The 24,260-nt window shown below is 37.5% G+C and overlaps 1 protein-coding gene across 5 annotated transcripts in view; it reads left to right on the forward strand.

Annotated features, from left to right (window-relative positions):
• Positions 1 to 24,260, forward strand: part of NPAS3 (neuronal PAS domain protein 3) — an 865,816-nt gene that overhangs the window by 117,805 nt on the left and 723,751 nt on the right. For 3 of the 5 annotated variants that reach the window (XM_045585294.1, XM_036451409.2, XM_045585289.1), the window contains exon 2: positions 958 to 1,047. The exons of the other annotated variants lie outside the window; for them this stretch is intronic. In XM_045585294.1, the coding sequence (XP_045441250.1) occupies positions 958 to 1,047 (90 nt within the window). The remainder of the gene's footprint in view (positions 1 to 957; positions 1,048 to 24,260) is intronic. 5 annotated transcript variants of the gene reach the window in all.

Raw genomic sequence — 24,260 nt, forward strand, 5'->3', positions numbered from 1 at the left:
ATAACAAGAACCCATTATGTTTTAATTTGTAATTAAGAAGTTATTAAAGACATATATATGTTAAATATTTAGGTATTATGTTACCTTTTCTGATACAGTGGTATTAGAAGGAAGGGCTTGGTACTCTATTGACATTATGTGTTAGTTACATTACATTACTTTCCTCTAAAATATGATAGATTTCTTAAATACTTTTTTTTTTCCTGAATGAAGAGATTGAATTTGAAGAAAATGGTCAGAAAACTCTCAGCATTTTTATATCTATAGTGGGGAGTCTCCGATGAACTTATATGCTTAAGTACTACAGACCAAAATTGTATGTATAAGCTTTTCCCCTCTTTTGCTTAACTGCCAAGAAACCCCGAGCCACTGTAATCAGCTCATCGCAGGTGCCTGTGAACATCTAACCCGCGCTCCTGACCGTCTCCCTTGTGTTTTCATCCCTAATTGGGTTCAGTTCTGAATGCTGTATCATGTCCTTTTAGAAGCCAGTAGTATACAAACTATATAATGTGGATAAATCTGAAACATATATTAACTTTAGTAAGGTTCTATGTCTAATTTATAGCTGCCTAAAATGATAATGCATGATTGAATTAATGACAATCCTGTAACAGAAAAAAACTAATGACATTTGTTTTGGGCATTTCCTTTAATCATGGGAATTGTAGAGTGAGTTAAGCTTTAGACCTTATGTCTTTATTTTCTTCCACTTTTATGACTCTGATGTTAAAAGATTGTTTTTGTTCTGATGAAGAACTGAAAGGTTTTCTTTGCTGCAGGTTCCTAAAAGTGGAAGTTAATGTTCTAAAATGTATGTGCACACTGCAGTTATGTATATAAGCTGAAAAGCATAGAAAGAAAACTATAGTAAATTTCAACATACTTGTTATCCTGCATTCCAGTTCACTGTAGAGAACCTTAAGTCACGTGTATCTGTTTTTGATGCCTCTACAGAATAACTGCCCAGCATCCTCTGCCCAACCAATCTGAATGTAGGAAAATCTACAGATATGACGGAATCTACTGTGAATCTACCTACCAGAAGTATGTTGAAATCTTTGTGAGTCTTCCTCCTGACTCGTGCATCAGCGTGTGGTTGCCAGCTATTAAAAAATATCCTTGTATTGAAACCTTATATTTTTCTAATTTAGTGGGGGCGGGGGGAGGGGGAACCAAAACCAAATAGAATAAAAACAACCAAAAAATGTGTCTCTGGAATCAGACAGAATAAAAAAAAAATGTGAATGCTTTTGGAATTCTAGTCTAAGAGTTTTAAAAAATGACTATATTAGAGCTTTTAGGTAAGCTTCTTTTTATTGCTATAAACAAATACTTATATGCAAGAAAATCTCAGCAAAATACATTGCACAGGTGCTGTGCATCTTAGGGATTTGAAAGGTGTGTTATGTATAAATTAGCTGTCACTTTTTTTCAGTCCTGTAATGGAATGATGAGTTGTAATTTGCATAATCCTTTAAGAAGTCAAATTATACTGTCATGTAGCAGACTTAACATGCTAGCTAAGATTTCAGAGCTTTGCAGCTAATTACTATGTACCTTACAGGACAGTTAAATTGAAGTTGAGTCTTCTGTCTTTGCTGCCATTTGCTTTGTCCATTACTTAACAGAATCTGCACAGTTGGTAACAAGGTGTTGTTACTCTCTGATGTGAACGCTGCTCTGGGGAGGAAAGCATTTTACCATATCACAGCTTGCCTTGTATTGCTTTTACAAAGAAGAAAGTTTCAGTTTTTTGTTTTGTTTTTAAAAACAATAGTCTAAATTGGAATCTCCTCAAAAAGGATAACATTTATGCTTTTCACAAAGTTATGGGATATTACTTGTAGCAACATTACCTTTACTTAATTAAGTTTTCTTATAAAAAATGTAAAGTTAAGGTAAACATTATTTCATTGAAGCATTAGTATTTCTAGCTGTACTTTGCAAATAGAGTTTGGTGTGTTTTGTTCAAAAACTCCTAACTTCTTTTGCAGTAGTTTCATTATTGAAAAAAAAAAATACCCCTTTTCCTTAAAAATGCTTTTGAAAATAAGTTGGTTCCTTCCTTCCCTCCTCCAGTTGCTCACAGGGCATCTTCTTTCATGGTTTCCATGTTATAAACGATCAGGAGATCCTGGAGCCAGTGAAGGTTGCTCCCTGAAATGGGCGGTATCCCTGTCTCTTTGTCACTTAGTTGCCTCTCGCTTTATTTCTTCGTGTTTTGCTGCTTAGACAGCATCATTTCCTTCACCAGAATCGGCGTAATTATATGCAAAATTACTTCTGATTATTACTTCAAAAATTCTTGTTGCCCGTGAGTCACATGCATTGTTGTTACTGGAATCACTGTAATTTCTAGTGATTCTGTGGCTTTGTTGTGATTAATGGATACTTTGAAGAAGCCTTTTGTTGTGTAAGAAGGGGGTCCTATAAGGACCATCTTAAATCAGCGGCTGATTATTGACCATTCTAGTAATTGGAGCCCAACGGCCAACTGTGGTTGGTTTGTAATTAAGCCGGTTTCACGTGTCTGAAATTACACTCTGCTCCGAGGCTGGGGTTTGTCTGTTTGAGGTCAGGAGCCCGGAGAAGGTCGCCAGGAATGCAGTCCATGGCGAGGCTTTCCTTGTAACCGTAGGTATCCTCTCCAGGGCTGGCTTTGTAAAGAATTGGTGTTATTTGTAGTCAAGGTAGACGCAGTAGGCAGCACAGCTGTGACTGCCAGGCAAAGTCACTTGGGGGATATTCATAACAAGGAAATATTGGCAAATAAATGATGAAGAAGGGGAGGAAATCCCCAAGATGTTAAATTGGAGCACTGTCACTGCGATGATTAATGGTGTTGTGTATTTTAGTGAGGATGCTTATCTGGATTGTCTTGAAACTATAGTGTACGTTTAATACACCTATAAAAAAATAACACACACACACACACACACACACACACACACACAAAACGGGGCGCGTGAGCACAGGGAGGAGAAAAGGCCATGGGTTCAGGTTTTATTTTCCGGAGTATTTTCTCCAACTAAGTCTTTGGTTTCTGGTTATTAGAAAGCTGGTCTTAATGGATATTATATACATAAAATATGTTTTTATTAATCAGCACTTACATAGCATTTCCCTAGAGGATTGAAGATGTTTTGTGACAAAGTTAGGTATCTTTTCAACACTCTTGAGGGATGAATATTATTAATAGAGAAATGGGTATCACTGAATTTGCCTAGTCATCCTAGGCCAGTGGTCGGCAAACTCATTAGTCAACAGAGACAAATATCAACAGATATTTGAGAGCCAAAAACCGACTTCTGTGCGCATGGGCCACGAAGTTTCAATCACTTCACCTGCAATCCCACATGTGGTGGTATTTTGTGGAAGAGCTACACTCAAGAGGCCAAAGAACCGCATGTGACTCATGAGCTGCAGTTTGCCAACCACGGTCCTAGGCCAAAAGGCAGGCTTGGCCATAGGGCTCTTTGTAGTGTAAAGGGCCGAACTTTCATCAGTACAGTTTTTACAGAACTTTTCTGTCAATTTCTGGGGAAGAGGAAGCTGTCTTGGAAGGCCTTTTAGCTTCCAGTGTCAAGCCGTGAATATCCTGATTCTGAGTAATGAATTCGCTTTTGCCTGGAGGGATCTTTTATCAATGATGGGAGGTTCATATTTGGGCAAGTATTTAACCTTCTGGGACCTCAGTAAGTATTACTAGACAGGAAGAGATACAAATGAGTTTAGAGGCTATTAGATCACTGTTTTGTTTTGTTTTTGTTTTGTTTTGTTTTTTGTTTTATTTAATTTTGGGGGTCCTAACCAAATAGTGAGATATGAATCCAATTTAGTGGATCAAGTGCAGAATTTTTAAAATGAAATGGAGGAGAATAGAACATTCTCTTATCAGTGCATTGCAATTAGTAAGGGTGTGTTTTATCTTGTGAGGCTTCTATTTTGGTTTTATGCATCTGTGTGTGTACAGAAAACTGCACGTATGTGTGTTCACAGGGTGGGTCATGAGGTAAAATGTGTTTTTTACTGTTCTAAGTCCAAATAAAGATTTAAAGCCACTATAAAGAGGGTTCGGTGGATAAGCATAATATGTAGTTTTGTCCTATGTGTTCAGGGTACAGTAGCTTATAAAGAAGTGGTCAGCTCTGTGGAAAGGGCTCAGCAGTGAAAAGGCTACACTCTCTGGTCTCATATCCAGATGTGCTGGAGCCATTCCGGATGGGCACATTTTTCATCCCTGATTCCTGACGGATGTGAGTAAATTGAAATTGGGCCAGTACTTAACACTGTGAAGATTGGAAAATGCTGCAAATCAGGCGCCCTCCCACCTCCAACTGTTTATCTGCTCATTCTTTTCAGCTATAATTCTGTGGCTTAACAATTATTGTGAATTTCCACATTTTAAAATTTATATTAAATTTTATATGTACACACAGATGCATAAAATCATTTAAAATTTTATTATTTATATTGTGTTTAGATGTTTGATGAATTATTGAAGTAATTAAATCATTTTAATAATATTAAAAATTTGAAGTACACAGGAATTAAAAAAAAACCCTCAAATTAATTATTTCAAAATGTGTATAATTTGAGTGTAAAATAATTGTAGTTACCCTCATTTCTCAAATATGTGCTTATGACTGGCTGGCCAGTTTAAAATTTCAAATTATAATTGGTGATACTAAGTTTCTTGGCAAAGGGTAAGGAATACTGTGTTTCCAAAAACACTAACCACATTGTAAATATTTTACAAATTTCATTGTTTTATGTTAAGCAGTCAACTTGCTAAGTACTGACATTTTTAGGTCCCCCTCCCCATTTTCAGCTGTCTTTATAGTTTGCAGTGATATCTCTGGAATTTAGTGAACTCATCTATAATATAATATAATGGATTTGATTGGGAGATGCTAAAGTTCTTTCCAATTGTCAGTTTAATTTTTTTTTTTTCTATTTTCAATATAGAAAGACTGGGGGGAAAAAGAGAAATGACACCCATCTCTATAGTAACTGTGATAACTTTGAACTTGGCTCTTAATGATAGGCAGAAAATATTTGAGTCAGGAAAAGAAACTTTTGTGGACATAAAATAGAATGATAGCAATAAATCTATCGAAAACCACCTGTATTAATATATGGTAGTGAGGAAAATTTACCAGCCAGGAAGGAGTCAGCTGAGATAGGGCCTTAAAAAACCTCAAAATTTGTCTCCATTCAGCCACCTGGTTGGACACTATTGTAGAGGTATTTGAAAAGGAGAGTGATCATCTTTAAAGCTGGTTCAAGAACAGTCATTTCACCAATATTAGAAAAGATTAGCTCTTGGGGGTACTAGAACTTAAATCACTAACATTGAGCGTATGCTATGCCATTGCAATGGGCACTGTGGTACCGATTTTTTGAAAAGGGGTTTAACCCTGGGTTTCTAGTCTCAAAAGTGCAACCAAGATCCAAGATCAGAGGGAGTGTTGAGTCAGTCATTACCTTAAAAGCAGAAGAGGTCCCAAGCACAGCTGTGAGGTGAATCTTTGTTTCCTGTATTCTCCATCCCAGCCCCTTCTCCTGCTCTGTGAAAGTCCTTCCATCTGGATGCCTGGTTAGTGTGTCATGCCTAGGGCCTTGTCTCCCTGGCCATTTTTGTCTCTAGCCTTCATCAAGTGTTAAAGGGATAATGTTAACACTGAGGGTCATTTGCATATTAATACACAACTCCAAGTGGAAGAATTCAAGGGGAAAAAAGGGAGTCTTCTTTAGTAGAGTCATTTCTGACACCACAAGGGGGTGGAGGAATTAACTTGGGGTGTGTCTGTGTGTGTGTGTGTGTGTGTGTTTGTGTGTGTGTGTGTGTGTGTGTGTGTGTGTGTGTGTGTGAGTGATTATAGTGTGTGATGTCTCCCCCCTCGTCTGAAAAGAACAAACCTAGAATGTGGCTGTTCTCCTACTCAGTGCCGTGTTGGCCAAGAAGTATGGGCTTGGGAATGGGAACATTCAGGCTTAGAAGAGAGAAGGAATTAAGATGTTCTGGGCATTTGAAGAGAAGAATGAGTGAAGGAAGGAACTCACCAGTTTTTAATCATCTGTGTTGTGCCAGAGTGCTAACCACATGCACATATTATCCCAATTAAGGAGAACAAGACAAGCGCCTTGTCAGGCAGGCTGCTCGGAGGCTGGGGGCTGGGGTAGATGGTCACCCTGCTGAAGGGGAGGGAAAGGTCAAGGAGGCTCCAACAGCAGCAAATTCCTTGGCGGTTGTTTAATCTGATTGATTGATTGCTATTATACAGTCTTCTCCCCCCTCTGTTAGAATAATTTATGCCATTGTGTTTGGACCAGTAAATAAAGAATTGAAAATAGGGAAATATACAATGAACTCTTCATAAAGAGCTCTGGTGGAATCTGCATGTTAAACAGTCATTGAACTTTGTAGCAAGAACTGCTTCAGCTTTTCAACATCCAGATGAATTCTCATTTTCACATCATGCTTTTCAGACCTCTGCATGGTTTCAGGTGGCTTCTCCTAGTTAATTTTAGCCTCACATTAATGATTTTGCCTGTCAATGACTTGAAGTGGCATAGCTTGGTAATGTGGATGGCATGAAAGTGTACTATTTAGGGGCAATATTAGTCTAGCTTACCAGGCGTTAATAATACAGATTTTGTAATCAAAGAAAATGCGACAATTTCAAGAGAAACATTAAAAGTGCTTTATTCAAAGTAATGTCCATTGCTAGCTACACATTTCCTCCATCTTCCAGGTAATTTGTGGATACCGTCCCAATAGCACTTTTTTTTTTTTTTTTTTTTTTTTTTTTTTTTTTTTTTTGTGAACCATCCAGAGACCCAATTTTCCTCCTCTTTGTATGTTTGAAGTGCTGCTCAGAAAGTACATGTGCCATCGATTGGAACAAGTGGTAATCTGAAGGAGCAAGGTCTGGTGAATACAGTGGGTGGGTTAATACTTCCCAGGCAAGATGTTTTAACGTGTCTTTAACTTGTTTTGAAGTGCATGATGGTGCTTTATCATGAAGCAAAATTACTTTGCTATGTCTTCTGGCCCATTCTGGTTGCTTTATGATCAAAGCAAAGTTCAAATTGATTATTTGTTGTTGGTAGCGATCAGTATTAATGGTTTCACCTGGTTTTAGAAGCTCATAATACACCACACCTTCTTGATCCCACCAAAGTGATTTGGCCTTGCAGTTGATATTGATGGTTGACCTGGATCAACCCATGAATTTATGCATTTGGGATTCACAAAATAAATCCACTTTTCATCACCAGATGAATTCAGTGCAAAAAAGACTTTTGTGCTATTGAAGCAACATTTTTTTTCTGATGACTTTTTGGTTTTCCATTTGTCTTTTGTTCAGTTGATGTGGTACCCATTTTCCTTCCTTTAATATCTTTGTCGTTGCTTGTAAATGATCAGAAATTGTTTGCTGAACAATGTTTAATCTTTCTACAAGTTGTTTTTGAGTTTGACATACATCTTCATCCAATGTTTGTAATTATTGGTCTTCAGACTTTTTCTGTTGACCTGGATGTTCTTTGTCTTTCACATTGAAATAATTACTTTTAAAGTATTTAAATCAGCGTTCAAAAGTATATTGAGATAGAGCATGCTCACTATAAGCTTTCTGAAGTATACCATAACTTTTAGCAGCACTTTTTTTCAAAATAAAGTAATGAATTTAAACTTTCCACAAATGCTCTTTTTTGGGGGGATGAAATTCAACATTTTTAAGTGTAAAAATATCTATGATAATACTGTCAGCAAATTTGATATATGATATTTTGGAAGCTTGCTGTCAAAACAACAAAATGGCATACATATCAAATCGCATATGTATCAACATATGTGTAACTCCATCTATTGAAAAATATCTGAATTATTAGCTGGTACACCCAGTAGAAAGTCATTCATTCATTCATTCATTCATTTAAAAAACATTTTGATTGTCACCCAGGGGTCAGGTGCTACTACACATAAACTGATTTATCTTGAGGTGATTAAGAAAACCTCTGGCATCTAGAAGCTGGGAATAAGTAATTAGTATTCTGTGCAAAGTACCATCAGTGAAATGAGTGCAAATTATGAAAGTGGCACCACAAAAAGTTTATTTTAATAGTCAGGGTGGGTCCTGACATCCTTATGGTGGAGGAGATACTTGATTTTTGGGGGAAGGGGACACTTGAGGTTGTTACTTGGGCTTAAAATAAATATTTCTGGTGTAGCACATCAGAAATGGTACATGTCAGTCCATAGGCAACAAAATAGCAGACGTATGTTGTAGCTACATCTTTATAGACACAGCTCCTTAGGGCAATGGAAATTAAGGAGAAAATAAACAAATGGGACTATACCAAAATAAAAAGCTTCTGCACAGCAAAAGAAACAAACAACAAAATAACAAGAAAGCCCACTGCATGGGAGAACATATTTGACAATGTTATCTCTGATAAGTGTTTAATCTCCAACATTTATAGGGAACTCATACAACTTAACAAAAGGAAGATAAAAAACCCAATCAAAAATGGGCAAAGGATTTAAATAGACACTTTTCAAAAGAGGACATACAGAAGGCTCAGAGACATGAAAACATGCTCAAAATCACTAATCACCTGAGACATGCAAATCAAAACAACAATATAGCACCATCTCACACCTATCAGAATGGCTATCATCAACAAATTAAATGACAAGTGTTGGAGAGGATGGGGAGAAAAAGGAACCCTCCTGCACTGCTGGTGGGAATGCAGACTGGTGCAGCCACTGTGGAAGATAGTAGGGAGTTTCCTCAAAAAGTTACAAATGGAACTCCCATTTGACCTAGTAATACCACTTCTAGGATTATATCCCAAGAAACCAGAAACACCAATCAGAAAGGAGATATACACCCCTATGTTCATAGCAGCACAATTTACAATAGCTAAGATTTGAAAACAGCCTAAGTGCCCATCAGCAAATGAGTGGATTAAAAAACTTCGGTACATCTACACAATGGAATACTTAAGCTGCTGTAAAAAAGAAGGAACATTTATCATTTGAAACAGCATGGATGGGACTGCAGAGCATTATGCTAAGTGAAATAATCCAATCAGAGAAGGATAAGTATCACATGATCTCACTCATTTGTGGAATATAATGATCAATATAACTTGATGAACAAGAATAGATCCAGAGGCAAGTGGTGGTGGTGGTGGTGAGGTGGGTATTATAGAGCAACCAAAGGACTTGTATGCATGTATATTAGCATAACCAATGGGCATAGACACTGGGGTGGTGGAGGCTTGCCTGGAGTGGGAATGGCTGAGGTGGGGGTGTCAACTGGGGAAAAAGGAGACATATGTGAAACTTTAGACAATAAAGATAAAATACAAAAAAGAAGAAGAAATGGTACATGTCAGGAGTGGAGGTCTGGAAAAGGGTTACAGGAGTGGAGGTTGGAGAGAAAGGGGCAGCAAAGGTGTGTGTGTGGACTGTCCTCTTGTGAGACCCGCTGCAGGGGTTTTCGGAGGGGAAGAGTGTGGCACAAACAGCATGTTAGAGGATTTTTCTGGGGGTAAATCTGACCTGACACAGGAAACCTGCCCATGGCCTTAGTTTCTCCTTCATTTAGAAACTCATTTAGTGTGCTCTAAATGAAAGAATGTGCAATCATGCTGTTTTGTGGTGTGGAGTTATTTTTGATTCTTGGAGGACTCTCCCAATCGGAAGTCCAGTTCAGGACCTGTCTGCAGTCATCACTTTCCTGACTGGAGGTGCTCCATGGCTGCTTTCGCCTCACTGACCACTTGTAATTCAAGATAAAGGCATGCCAGAGAGTGAGAACGGACAGCTCCGGAGGCATGATTTAATGTGGAAGAATAGTAATTGGCTTCACCAGAGTGTATATTTTCATTATGAGAGAAGTAACTGCCTAGATTAAAAAAAAAAATTGGTTAGTGACCTACCTGTAGTGTGTATGAGAACTCAGGAAACTTGAGAGCAGACAGTAAAGATCAAGATGAGAGGAACAGGGTGACAATGGACCTTTTGTAGGCATACTGTTAAAACTGTGTTCAAAATCGCTAATGGGTGGCAGAGAGACTAATGTGCTTATGCCAGGTTTGAAAAATAATACAGCAAACTGATAGCATCCATAAACTATGGCTTTTATAATTTCTCCTCTTAAGAACAGTTTGGTCTGGGTGTGAGTATGTACATGTGTCTTTAATGAATTTTGAACTTAGCATATGTATGAGAGAGGGAGAATTATACTTTAATCTCTGACTATGAGAAACCTATTTTGAGAGATTTTTCAAGTCCACACGATAGTTTGAAATCATTGCTAGAGATGGTTAAACCTTCTGGAAATAGACCTGAGTTTGATCCCAGTTCTACAGCTCTCTATTAGTTGTAGGGCAGTGACTAAGCTACTTAACTATTTCAGCTTCTGTTTTCTCACCTCTGAATAGTCATTGTGAGGATCAATGTGATGATGAAGATGATAATGACTAGCATTACTAATCTTTTACCAAATACTGCTGGCAGATAGTGGGCTAATGGCCTCACATACTTAAAAAAAATCCTTATAATAAACTTATGCCACGAGTACGATCATTACCATCATCCACAGGTAGCAGAGCCTTACAGAACTGAAGAAGCTCACTCAAGGTCAAAAAGGTAGAATATGGTGAAAAGCAGCAGGAAGCTACGTGGGTAGCTTCTGGACAGAAACGGTGTTCTGCCGAGATTTCCTTTCTTACAAGACACGTTTTTCTCTGATGTAGTTTGTATCTCTTTTCTGAATTTTTACCACTTTCTTGTTAGGGAATTTTAATTCTTTTGTTTGCATTTACATTTCCTCCAGCAAGTACTAGTGCTATACCATCAGTGGCATTAGTGACAAGATTTAAGACTTTCAGCATAAAAATCCTTCCTTACCACCTCCATAATTTCTGGTTAGGTAACCCATCATTTAAGTGTGGAAATAATTTTGAAAGTTATAGGATGAATTTAGCAGTAAGAAGGGTAGTGGGCTAAAGAAAAATAGATGCTTTTTTTTTTTTTTAGGTCAGAATATGTATATGTATGAGAAGTAACTGTTAAGTGATTAGATGGAATTTTCTGGCTGCTTTACAAACTCATTCTTTCACATGCCACGTCTGCTGTGTCATTCTCTAGGTTGCTTAAAAAGAGAACTCTATTTACTGTGTTCAGCTTTGAGATGTTTTGATCTGGTTCTCAAAGCAGAGAGAGGTCTGAATCCTGTGAGGATTTTGGTTCAATGACCAGCCTATAAGGAAAGCATTCTTGAGTGATTTTCCATTGGCAAATTCAAAACCTTTGTGATTCCCATATCAGTGTGAGGATTCTTTGGAATTGAGTGCTTGAGATTTATGTGACTATCATTGCATCTTATTTAAAACCCAATTTCCCTTCCCCTCCCTCAGCTCAGTTATCAAGGATCCCTGCAGTAAATACTAAATGCAATAATATTTATATATTTGGTTCTATATGCAGCCTCACTCTTAGCTCTTTTTCACTGGGTATCAATGAGGAGAGGCCTATTTCCGCTAGCAGCTTTCATTGCTTGCATTTCAGGCAACATAAGCTTCCATAACAGCATCGTTTTCTTGACTTCTACATGTCAAGGGTGCTCAGAGTGAATCACAGCCAATTGCATGCCTTGGTCTTAAAACTAGGAGGTGCCTAGTGTTTTTGATGATTCTTCTATTTATCTCCAACTTGACTAACAAAACTATTTTAGGAGTGAAATCGAGTTAGCATGGCTCTGTGAGGCACAAAGCCACCAGTCTTGTATGTTTCAGATACCGGCTGGATCTCCTGGTGGAGACCCATTTACAGGGAAGCTGCTTGCTCACTTCTAGGGAGGCGGCATTCTTTTCCAAAGCGTGCCTAACTGCTTAAAGGCCTGTACAGGGGTGGGGAACATCTGGGCCATGGGCCATGTGAGGCCTGGGACATCATTTGCTCTGGTCCTACCAATGCATAGGGGTGAGTTAATTAAGTGTTTGACCAAATATAGCAGGGTAACTTTTAAGTTGATAATTTTGTATGGCTTTCGAATGATGTTATAAATATCCAAGTGGCCCTTGACAGAAAAAAGGCTCCCCACCCCTGCAGTGTAAGAGGGTAAGCAGCAGGCTCTGATCCTCATTCCCTGGAGAAATTCATCAGGTGTTCTAGGTCTTGAATTAACGTCAGTGAAAGCAGTGGTAGTCATGTCAGTAGGTTTTTCAAAGGAGAGATTCTGAGGTCTTCTAAAATTGACGACCAATAAACTCATTTGATAGGAAGATGATTTATGCTCTTTTCTGAATGCTGCTTGCCAAGAACTAATAACAATTTATACGGGGATGGTAGGAATAAAAAATGCTTATTTTTTTTTTAAAGAAAAAATTTACCGTGGTATTTGTGAAATTCCTCAGGGAAGGGGAGAGTAGAAAACTAATGAGACAGAAGATTTTAAGTAAAGTATATTTTTACAGAGATCTAGGGGCAAGTTCGGTTTGCTTGCACAACATTGGGTCTGTTCAAGAGAAATTTGCAGGACGCAAATGATTGCTGTGGTACAGAGTGTTCTTAAAATGTGAGGCTCTGAGATACAGACAGAAGAGAATGAATACAGCTACTCATTGATGCCAAAGCCTTTCATTGTGAGGCTAAATTGGTCCTTTTGGGTACAACAGGAGTTTTAACTCTTGACAGTGAGTTACATTTCAGCTTTACCATCCCTGCATCTGTGGTGGCTGGTTTTCCTTATGCAGAAATGTAGATGAGGCTGAAATAGATTTTAGTAATTGATGAGGCTAAGTCAGAAGAAAGGAAGCAGCGTGTTGTAACTCTGCTGTTCTGTGGTTTCCAGGTATTGTCGTAATTGACCAAAACAACCATGTTTGAAGTAGGTATGTTATAGACTCACTTTGCACTCAAGAAAAGAAAGGCTCAGAGAGGTTGCTCACTGTACCCAGTTTACACAGTTTGATCTCTTGACTATTTATTGCAGATAAATCCAGGTTAGTCTGGCCCAGCAGTTCTTTCCCTTTCAACCAGATGACAGAAAAACTTCCATCCTCTGCTCAAGAATAGTAGACTGAAATCAAACAATCCAATTTAAAAATGGGCAAAGGACCAAAATAGACACTTCTCCAAAGAGGACATACAGAAGGCTGAGTGACATATGAAAAAAATGTTCAAAGTCACTAATCATCAGAGAGCTGCAAAATAAAACAACAGTGAGGTACCAGCTCACTCCTGTCGGAATAACTACCATCAATGTATCAATAAACAAGTGCTAGTGAGGTTGTGGAGAAAAGATAACCCTACTGCACTGCTGGTGGGAATGCATACCAGAGCAGCCATTGTGGAAAAAATAGTATGGAGTTTTCCTTAAAAAATTAAAAATGGAACTGCCATTTGACCCCCTTCTAGGAATATATCCTAAGAATTCCAAAACACCAATCAGATAAAATATATGCACCCTTATGTCCATAGAAGAAATACTTATAATAGGTAAAATCTGGAAACAGTGCTCATCAGTAGATGAATGGATAAAAAAGCTGTGGTATATTTACACAGTGGAATACTATGCAGCCATAAAAAAGAAGGGTATCTTACCTTTTGAGATAGCACAGAAGGCCTGGAGATTATTCTGCTAAGTGTAATAAGTATCACATGATCTCACTCATATATGGAATCTAATGAACAAAATAAACTGAGGAATGAAATAGACCCAGAGACATAGAAGCATGGAACAGACTAACACATCTCAGAGGGAAGTTGGTGGGTGGATTGGGATGAGATTAACCAAATAATTTATATGCATGTATGCATAACCCATGTACACAGACAATAGTGTGGTGAAGGCCTGAGAGTACATGGAAGGGGGGGGGTCAATGAGGTATATAAGGGGACATCTATAATACTTTCAACAGTAAAGATAAATTAAAAAAAAAGACCATAAGGAACTTAAAGCCTTATCTATAGAGGGAAGTTGGTATATTTGAACATTAGTCATTCAGTGTCTGTTCTGTGCAAATCAGTGTGTTCTCCAATATGGGGTCAATTAGGTCTCTCCTTTGGGATTTCACCTATTACACTAAAGTTATCTCACAAAAATGGATGAATCCCACATTTTTATCTCAAAATCTGCCTCTTTCCAAACTCAAGTTTTATATTCTTAGAGTACTTAACATTTGTACTTGTGATCCATTTTACTCAACCTTAACATACAATGATCACGAAATTTGTAGACATTTCCATGGGCATTGCCAATTAATCCTCAAAGCAACCCATCCAATTTGCTTTTATCTTCATTTTACATGGCAAAAAATACCAACCAACCAACTAACCAACCAACAAGATTACATGATTTGATGAATTTCAACAACTTTGGTGTGACATGGTATGACCCAGTTTGCAAAGTGAGACCGTGATCTCCTGGTCTCTGACTCTCTCCAGGACAGAGCAGCCCCTCTCTCCCAACAGAACTCCACAGCCTTCAGCCATAGTATCTTCCTTAGGATGATGCTCTCCTGCCCTGTACTTCCTTTGCTTTCTCTTAATCTTTCTAGTCATTTTGGAATCTTCTTCCATTCTGCTTCTCTCTTGTCTCAAATACCCTGTTCGTAGAATGGTTTCTTTTAAAAATAATTCTCTTCTGTTTCCATCTCTCTAATGTAAACTATTCATGTCTAGATTGTTATAGTCTTAGTCTTATGTCCTATGTCATTCAGTTTGATTATGTTAAATAAACACTTTAGTCCTACCACATACAAAGTACTATGCAAGAGAATGCACAACTTTTTATTTCTGGGCTACCTTATAAATAGTTACCAGATTAAAATACTGTTTCTAATGTATTTCCTTGCTCAAAATCATTGACTCTCATTCCCATTGCATGGTTTCTGTAATATTGACTTAGCCACCTGCCTTGCACTAGTTGGTTTTTCATTCTCTCCTTCTCCCTCAAGAAATTTTTCAGCATGAGCTCTCTGCTCTTGTCCCAGACACATGCTCAGTAACTCTTGGTAGGCAAAAGGTACAACTCTGTGCCTTTGTTCCATCCACAGTAGTTTCAACACTTTCATCAGGTATCTTCTATAAAGGACCTATATTTTAATGAACAAAGGTGGAAAACTGCCTTTAAAGTGAGATGACATTAGAGGCAGGCAGTAAACAACAAACATTAAAAACCAAGTAAACCATATATTCTGTTAGAGAGTGGTGAGAGGGAAGTTTAAGAAGGAATTGGCAGTGCTGGGTAAAGATGTGTCGGCTATGGATTCAAATAGGGGAAGTCCCATTTAAAAAGGATGGGATTTGAGCCAAGGCTACAGAAGTGAGGGGGTGAGGCTTCCGGAGAGCCAGGGGAAAATACTCCAGGCAGAGTATTGCTGCAAAGGGTTGCTGCAAAGACTCTGAAGCTGAAGAGTTCAGACGTGTGTGAGGGCCACAGGGAGGCCAATCTGAATGAGCAAGGAGGGCAGTAGCAGGAGACAGGCCAGGGAGGTAATAGGGAGCCAGCACACAGGCCTTGTACCTGAACTGGGGCCATGGAGGGATTTTGACTTTAGTAACTCACTTTTTAGCGTTAGTCTGACTGCTAGCTGAGTATACATGTGCTTCAAGGGAAGGCGGGAGGAAGAAGGGAGACTAGCTTGGAGAATGCTGCCATAATCAAGGGGGCTCAGACCATAGTGTAGATGTGGAAGTGGTGAGAAGAATTTGGATTCTGATGTTGTCTGAGGAAAGATCCAACTGGATTCCCTGATGGAGTGGATTGAGGGAGGATATAAAAAAGAGAGAGGGAAGTGGATAGTGAATCCAAGATAAAATCCTAACGCATCATTTACTCTGTGTCACATGTGTGGTGGCACTCAGTGATATATGTGCAAATAAATACCTTTTAGGAACCAATAAACCGAAAAGTGAGACATGATATAAACTTGCAAAGTTTAAAGGATAAAAGTCTGTGTGTGCATGTGCGTATAATATATTCTCAATAAGATTGTAAGTGCTTTAAAGATATTTGTGTATGCCATGAACCTTCTTAAGGTAGTATTAAAAGCAAACGATTGTCTTATGTAGTAGTGCTGAATGCAGTTAGAGGCAACTTTAATGCAGTGGGTAAGTGCACAGACTCAGATGGAAACTGATGAATTCAAACCCTAGTTTCATTTTTTATTTGCTGGGTAATCTTAAACAAGTTATATAAGCTATCTGTTCCCCATTCTTCTCATTTGTGAAATGATAATATTCTCATAGGGTTTACTGTGGTTGAGTAAATGAACTGACACATGTAAAGTACTAGAAAAATGCTTGGTCCATAGTCAATGCTCAGATAGTGTTTACCATTCTTAAGTAAGTTTTAGGAAAAATCAGTTAAAATAATGGCTTTGCTCCCTTAAAACCCATGTTTAAAACCTGCCAAGCCGCATGGATAATGTGAATAATATAATCTACAGTAAGCATTGCTTTCTGCTGGTGGCTAAAAAATAACATCAGAGAATTGTATTATGATCAGCCTGATTAGCTGTCTGTCTTCAGGAGTGGACATGGAGGCTGGTCAGCATGCCTCTGGGTACATTTGATTGACAGCCTGGCAAACAGCATTTAAATACCTAACATAGAAGAAACAAAACAAAAACCCCACAATGTTTTCTTATTATTTTTTAGCTTAAAATGTTGAATGTATTAATATATTAAAATGAGAAAAATAATTTTCAGGATAGATATGACTTTCTTACAAATAAAAGCATGAGATCACATCAAGAAGAGAATGTTATTTTTTTTTGTGCCGAAATACAGGAAATTACTGTTTTTCTCTCCATGTTTATATTTTGATACCTAGTATCTCCCTCCCCCCTATTATGGGATGGTTTTTCCTTTAATCTCTTATTATCAGCAACTAATTTGGCCTCCAAATCCAGGAAGGAGCAGTTTGTGGCAGCTGTGAGCTCATGCAGATGTCTTTAGTGTCAGAGGTGGTTGGAAGAGCAGCCTCATTCTGCTTTCATTGTGTCTGGTACTTCAGCCAGGCCCTCACATTCTGTTTGAGCTCAGCGTTCCTGATCCCATTCTATACATCCGAAGGGGCGATGCAGACAGTAGCTGTCAATGAATAACAGGTAAATATTGAACAGGGAAGCCCTTTTGATTAACTTTGTGGATCATCATTTGAAAGTAGTTTGCAGTCAGACCGACTACATCACTCATGATCATAGCTCTGGCATGGGGGTCAGAGCATCAAGCTTCTGGTCAGAAAGCTGCTGCACTTGCATTCCTTGTTCCATGTCTGGTCCTGCATTCATGCAGTGTGGGATTAGATACAAGTAACCAATGAGCTATTGTGATGACTAGCACAACAGGAGTGCAAGTTCTTTTAGAGGATGAAGCACAAGGAATGCTCAAGAGGGATTTTGTGCTATGTGGATACAAATAAATTAAAGCATATCCTATATAATAATCCTATATAATAAAACTCTAATTTGCAAATTGACTGAACGGCAGAATGACCTGAGGAGCAACCAGTCACTACGACGCTCACTGACCACCAGGAAGCAGACACTCAATGCAGGAGCTTCCCCTGGTGGTCAATGCGCTCCAGCAGGGAGAATGATGCTCAACCAGAAGCCAGGCTCAAGGCTGGTGAGAGCAGTGGCAGTGGCAGGAGCCACTCCCCCCTCTGGGCAGCGCTAAGGAGCAGTGAGCAGGTGGGCGGTAAGGAGTGAGGGGTCTCGGACTGTGAGCTGGCAGTCGGACATCCCTCGAGGGGTCCCAGACTGCGAGAGGGTGCAGGCCAGGCTAAGAGATTCCCCCTCCCCAGGGAACAAATTTGGATTAGTATACCAGTAGGGGTGCTTTTCTTTATCCAGATCCAGAAATCTTCTAATATGAAAATGTAGACAGTTAGGGAAGACTGAAATGAATATTTGGTCTCTACTAATGTGTGCTGAAAAGAAATAATTTTAGCATCTATTCACTTCCATAGATTTAGTCTCTTCCACCTAATGGGCACAAGTTGCCCCATGATACATTTACTCAGAAGGTTGTACTATCATCAATGAGCTGTTTATTAAGTGATTCAGATCCAACCATTTTACCTCATGGTACATTAATGTTTTATTGTTATTTGGAACAATACCATTGTCATTACTAATATTTTTGAGCTTCCATCAAATAATATGAATGGACCTTGGTAAAGAGACAGATGGGATTGAATAGAAAAGATAGCTTTTGGCTTTCAAGAAACATTTCTAGGTCAACTCTTACATAGTCATAAAGAGATACAGATAAATCATGATTAGGTTGTTCAGGCATCTTTAGGAGAGAACCAATTCAGTGTTCAAATAGGCAATTCCAAAATGTTTTCATAAGACTAATGTTTTACAGTACACATTTAAGTTGTCTTTTAATCATTTTGAGATATAGAATTATTCAGAAAACCAATTGCAACAATTAAGATTATTAAAACAACCAATAACAGCAATGTAAATCTACCGTCTTATCCTTATCTAGAGCAACAGTTAAAATGTAGACATTTTATGACATTTTTAAATGGGTAATTACAACATTTTAAATTTACTTAATTAGATGGATTAATGCTATTGTTACTTGCTGTTTAACATTTATGAAGCTCTAAAGTGACAGAATCTATATAAAGAATATTGAATGGAGTCTTAATTTTATGTGTCATGTAGTGTTAAGCCCATATAACCAAGTCAAAATAACATCTGAAAAATAAAAAAAATATATATTCTGAAAATTATGTCAATAAGAAGTACAATATAAAGTAGTTATGCTAACTAGAACTGGAAACTAAGACTAATATATTTCTGAGGAGGAGATTCTATGTTGGTATCTTTTTAAAAATGTGTTTTAATTTGATTTTAAATAAACATTGCAAATTATTAATATTCTTGCTCTTTAATTGTAATATTCTAGAATAATTGATTGGAACACCATCCCCGCCACCCCAAAAGTGAAAGGATTTAAAATTTCACTTAGAAAGTCACTTCAGTTATACAAGTTTTATTTATAAATTAATGCATTAGAAATCACTATTAATTTTAAAATTTAGGTAAACCTGTATTATGCAGGAGACACAATAAATTGAAAATATAATTTATCAAATAGGAAATGTCTTTACAATAGAAATGCACTGAATCATGTCATTTACAGCATGGGCTACTGTGCTTGTCTCTTTCCCCAGGTGACCTAGGATCTAATTTGGAACATGTGTAAGGTTCCCACATTCTAACCCACACCATACAACTAGAACAGAATTTGACATAAATCTTTGTTTAGAACTGAAGTAGCAGGAATTTCTGTGGTTCACGATGGAATTGGCAGGGCTGTGTGGTACTGTGTGCACATGCCATGGTATCTGGCAGAGCCAGAACTTTTTTGGTTTTCTTCAAGTGATAGTTTGTGAATTCAACATCTAATGGGACAAGAACCTTGGCACATAACATGCTTTGTGTAGACTTATTTTCACTCATATAATTGGTATTTTAGTTATTAAAAAAAATTAAATGATATATACATAAAATAAAAATGTATGTATATATTTCAATGTTTAAAATTTCCTAATAATTTATCCAACCTAAAAGGAGTTTTATGTTATATTCATACTACAACAGAAAATAGAATGCATTAGACAAGGATTGTTTAAATGATGGTGACATCATTGTTGGCTATTACTATTCCAATTTAATTACTAGACAACTTGGTGATGTTTTATTTGGAAAAATGCAGTATACTGGGGGAGGAGGTGGTAGTTTTGCAAGTGATTTGGCTCCATTCAGAAAGAAGTATCATTTGTCAAGGAAATATTTATCATTTGTGAGAAACCATAGACATTCCTCAATCTCAGGGAAGTTTTAGGCCAGCAAAGGAAGTAAGATATATAACAATTAATTGATATAATAAATATTTACTGAATATCTATTAAGTCTCAGACATTTTTCTAGACACTAGGTATTCAGTGACAAATAGGACATCCAGAGTCCCTAGAGCATGGAGTTTATTCTTGATTGAGAAGGGCAGAATATTTGTAGGTGCATATATGGTAAAAAAGTAGTGCTCTATAGTAGGAAGGAAATTAAGTCAGGGCAAGGGGCTGGAGCATGACAAGTGCCTTAGTTATAAGACAGGGCATGCTAAGGGCCTTACAAATGGCAATAGTCCCTCAGTTCTCTGTGATCCAGAAGAACAAGATCATGTGTGGCTGTGGGGAACTGGCCAACTCTTCCTGGGAAAGTAGGACTTAGGCTGGATGGGAGTGAGCAAGCCAGGCTTGTACATGACAGGGGAGGGAAACAAGAGTTTGTATTGAAGGTTGAATAGAAATAAGAAGATGTAAGATTAATGGGAACTTGAAGAAGAACACAGGAATTTGGATTTGGCATTTGATATGGTTTTAAAGTTTTGGCTGAGGAATAGTGGAGTATGTGGGATTTTTCTAGCCTCTGTTTGCATGGAGTGGATATGTTATGGGAGTGTTATAATATTCAAGAAGTGAGAAGACTATATACATTTTCTATGTGCACAAGCATTGACTATTTCAAGATTTCTTAAAGTGCTATTATGTGAACATAGGTTGAGTAGAAGGATCATGTGATCCTCAGACTCATGAAAGTGACTTGCAGACTGGAAAGTTTGAGAATCACTATTTTAGGGATTCTCAGTCCAGTATGCTAGCTGTGGTTACATGATTGCCTGCATTCTTCAACAATATTAACTCACCGTTAAAAATGATATGTATTGGTAGAGCTCAAGAACTCATGAGATACACAAATGTAAGGACATAAATAGATAGCCAAAAATGGTTATAGATGGGTTAATTGTAAGGCATGGCCCCCATGTAATTAATATATTACTATATAAGAAACAAACACATTTTAACATTATGGGGCAGGGATGGGTAACATAAACTAGTGATCAACAAATAGTGACCTTCAGCTCTGTCTGTTAGTAAACGCTGCCTGTGAATCAAGGTGCCAATCAAGTACAAATGTGCATGTTGCATGTTATGGTGCAGGAATGATGAGGCATCATTTCTTAAAGGTAGATTACTGCCCGAGAACAACAACGGAGATGTGTTTGCTAATAGCAGAGCCAACTGGTGGAATGAGTAGTCATTTTTTGATAGCTACCATTCTGAGGGGAACTTGCCATAACATTGTTCCCATTTGTTTATTATGAACTCTAAGATTCATACCTTTATTAGGTTAATTCCTACCTTCATCTAGACAAGTAATAGAGAAGGAAAAATATCCCATTTTAATTATAATTTTCTTAGAATTTGTAATTGAAATGTTGTGTTTTACTTTCTGCCTCAATATATAGGCCTCTCTACAGAGATGTTCCATTATGTAAGATGGTTTGCACCTTTTAATTTACAGGGCACATTAATTATTGAAACGCAAGATCCCAAGGCTAACCCAGTTTTTGTAGAGATTCTGTGTTAACTCTTTTATGTAGTTATGGCTACAAATGATGTTTGAGTTCTAAAACAATATTGAGCTGCCAGAATCTTTATATAGTCCTACATTTTCATCAAATTAGATGAATTTAAAGAACATTAGAAAGAGTATCCTGAAAGGGAACATGACTCTATTATTAGCAGTATCTTAACTATCTTCGCTTGTATCATTTTAAAACTTTTTAATTCCTTGTTTTAAAATATTTTCTTCTTAATTTCATAGATAGTATTATAGGTATACCATTGAGGCTTTTCATGACCTTCATTAATTTCTAAGGTATGTCCAAAACTTGCTATCTTTTTTCTCTTCTTTTCTTATGAAACTGACATTACCATAATGCATAATTCCAAATTCTTAGTTGAGTTTGCCACAGCCTCTTTGGTCCACCTGCCAGTCATTGCAGGATGCTTCTATTAGTCAACATAAAGAATATCATTTGTGCTAAATGATAGCTGCATCATTTATGCTAAATATTGGCCACTGGGCTGGCATAAAGTGGAGAACCTACAACTATATAAGTTAATTTCATATTTTTGAAATATTTATTTAGGGAGGCAATAATATAATGAATGTTGATAAATAACTTTACAACTTAGTAAATATTTAATAAACTGTATTTATAGAGTCCAAAGCATCTGTATTTTATTTAACTTCTAACATTTTAAGATTTAGTTTTGTATATTGTTAATTAGTGGAATCAGGCTGAGTTACATTAAAAAATTAAACTAAAAATTTTTAAATAGATTTTTATTGATTTCAGAGAGGAAGGGAGCTGGCGAGAGAGATAGAAACATCAATGATGAGAGAGAATCATTAATTAGCTGTCTCTTGGACACCTCGTACTGAGGATCGAGCCCACAATCTGGGCATGTGCCCTTGGCTGGAATCAAACCTGGGATCCCTCAGTCCTCAGTCTGAAGCTCTATTCATTGAGCCAACCAGCTAAGGCTCAAATTCAATTTTTGAATCATTCACAATTTTGTGCCTATTTATATCATAATATGTATTGGTCTTTAAAATTCCCTGCTAATGAAACAGGCAGACAGTTTTGGAAACAATATGTATTTTTACATTTTTCTGTACTTCCCATCAGACTTGAAATATCATTATGAGGGAAAATCCATTCTGTTGTTCTATCATTATTTCTTCCATTCCTCCCCAAAACCTAAAAACAAGGGTCTAGGTCATCTAATATGAGATAATTTATAACAAGCAGAGGTTGATTAGCAAAAACAAGGCCTCCCATCCTGAGAAAAAGGCGCAGGAGAATTGCAGGATTGCACAGAGGATGGCACAGGGAATCCTGTTTGGAAAGTGCAGAGCTAAGGATGCAAAGCCACCTGGCGCCCTGGAGCTGGGGAATTTTGTTTGCCCGTAGACACCATGGCACCAATTACACACAGAAGCATATAGACTTCTTGTTAGTTGATAAATGGAGATGGAATCATTTACTAGGTTATTTTCTGGTGTTTGTTAACAACATTTACCTTCTTAAATTGATTCAGTGTAATCCTTACTACAGCTTTCTTTCATTTCTGGAAGACATATAGATAATGTGGTAGTTTTATAAAGCCTTACATGGCACCGAAAAACTGATTTTTGCCTTAGCTCAACAGAGCAGCAAGATTATATTAGCATAGACTTTGGAACATTTGAGTTCCCATAGGGTACAGTGTGTGGCTGATATGACACGACTTGCCTTCAACAGTTGTTTTAACAAGATATTCTTCATATGCAATATACTGAGCTGACAGGCATAACTGAATAATGTTAGCAAGAAACACTGTTGGCAAAATTCTTGACTTTCATCTTTATCTGATTAATTCAAAGCAATATGTTACTTACAAAAAATATTTTCAACTGAATATACATGCCAGATACTTATTTTTAAAATGTCTGTAACTTTACAAGAACACTTTTTAAGTGTGTGATACATATTTTTTTCTGCAAGAGTTTTTCTCCATTCATTCCAAAGCACACACAGAAAGATGTCTAGGACTTTGGATGCCTGGTATAAAGAGGCTGGATGTTCCTTATTCATCAAGCTTATTCATGTGGTACCGATGTATTGAGTAACTACCAGGTGCCTGGCACTGGGGGATAAAGTAGTGGATATAATAGGAAAAGATATGGGTCCCTGTGGTATTTACATTCATGTGGGATTAGCAGACAATAAGAAAATGGATCCATGGAAGGGTGTGTGTGTGTGTGTGTTTGTGTGTTAGCAGGAGAGTGGGCTGAGGCGACCCAGAGATAGGGTGGGACTTGTAGCTTTAAATGGGGTGGCCATTTGTGGCCTCACTCAGAAGTTGACCATTGAACAAAGTTCCCAAGGAGATGCTAGATTCACTGTCTGCATCTCCCCTTGATTCATCATCTGGAAGTGCATTAGTCTGGGCAGCGGATTGCACTGCTCATCGTCTCCAAGGAGGTTCTGTTCTGTGCCCTGTAGTTGAATGTCCTCTCTGCTGCCTTACATTCTATTTCACTTTTTTTTTTTGGGGGGGGGGAGGAAGGAGTAAATATGTAGTCTACAGAACATTGAACTTATTGGTTGAAAGGCGCTGTGAATTTTATTTAAGGAAACATAAATCAGGCTTCCGTAAATATTCCAAATTGTCCCTTAACAAGAAAGTTTTGTCAATGTTTAAAAGTGAAAAAGAAATCTTTTTCCACTCTAAAAATGGTATTTTTACTAATGCACTAATTAGCACTTTTCTTCTACTTAGCACTTGCAAGACTTGATTTAATTACAGTTT

This window comes from Pipistrellus kuhlii, unplaced genomic scaffold, assembly GCF_014108245.1.
Source record: "Pipistrellus kuhlii isolate mPipKuh1 unplaced genomic scaffold, mPipKuh1.p scaffold_m20_p_1, whole genome shotgun sequence".
In the NCBI taxonomy this organism is placed as follows: domain Eukaryota; kingdom Metazoa; phylum Chordata; class Mammalia; order Chiroptera; family Vespertilionidae; genus Pipistrellus; species Pipistrellus kuhlii.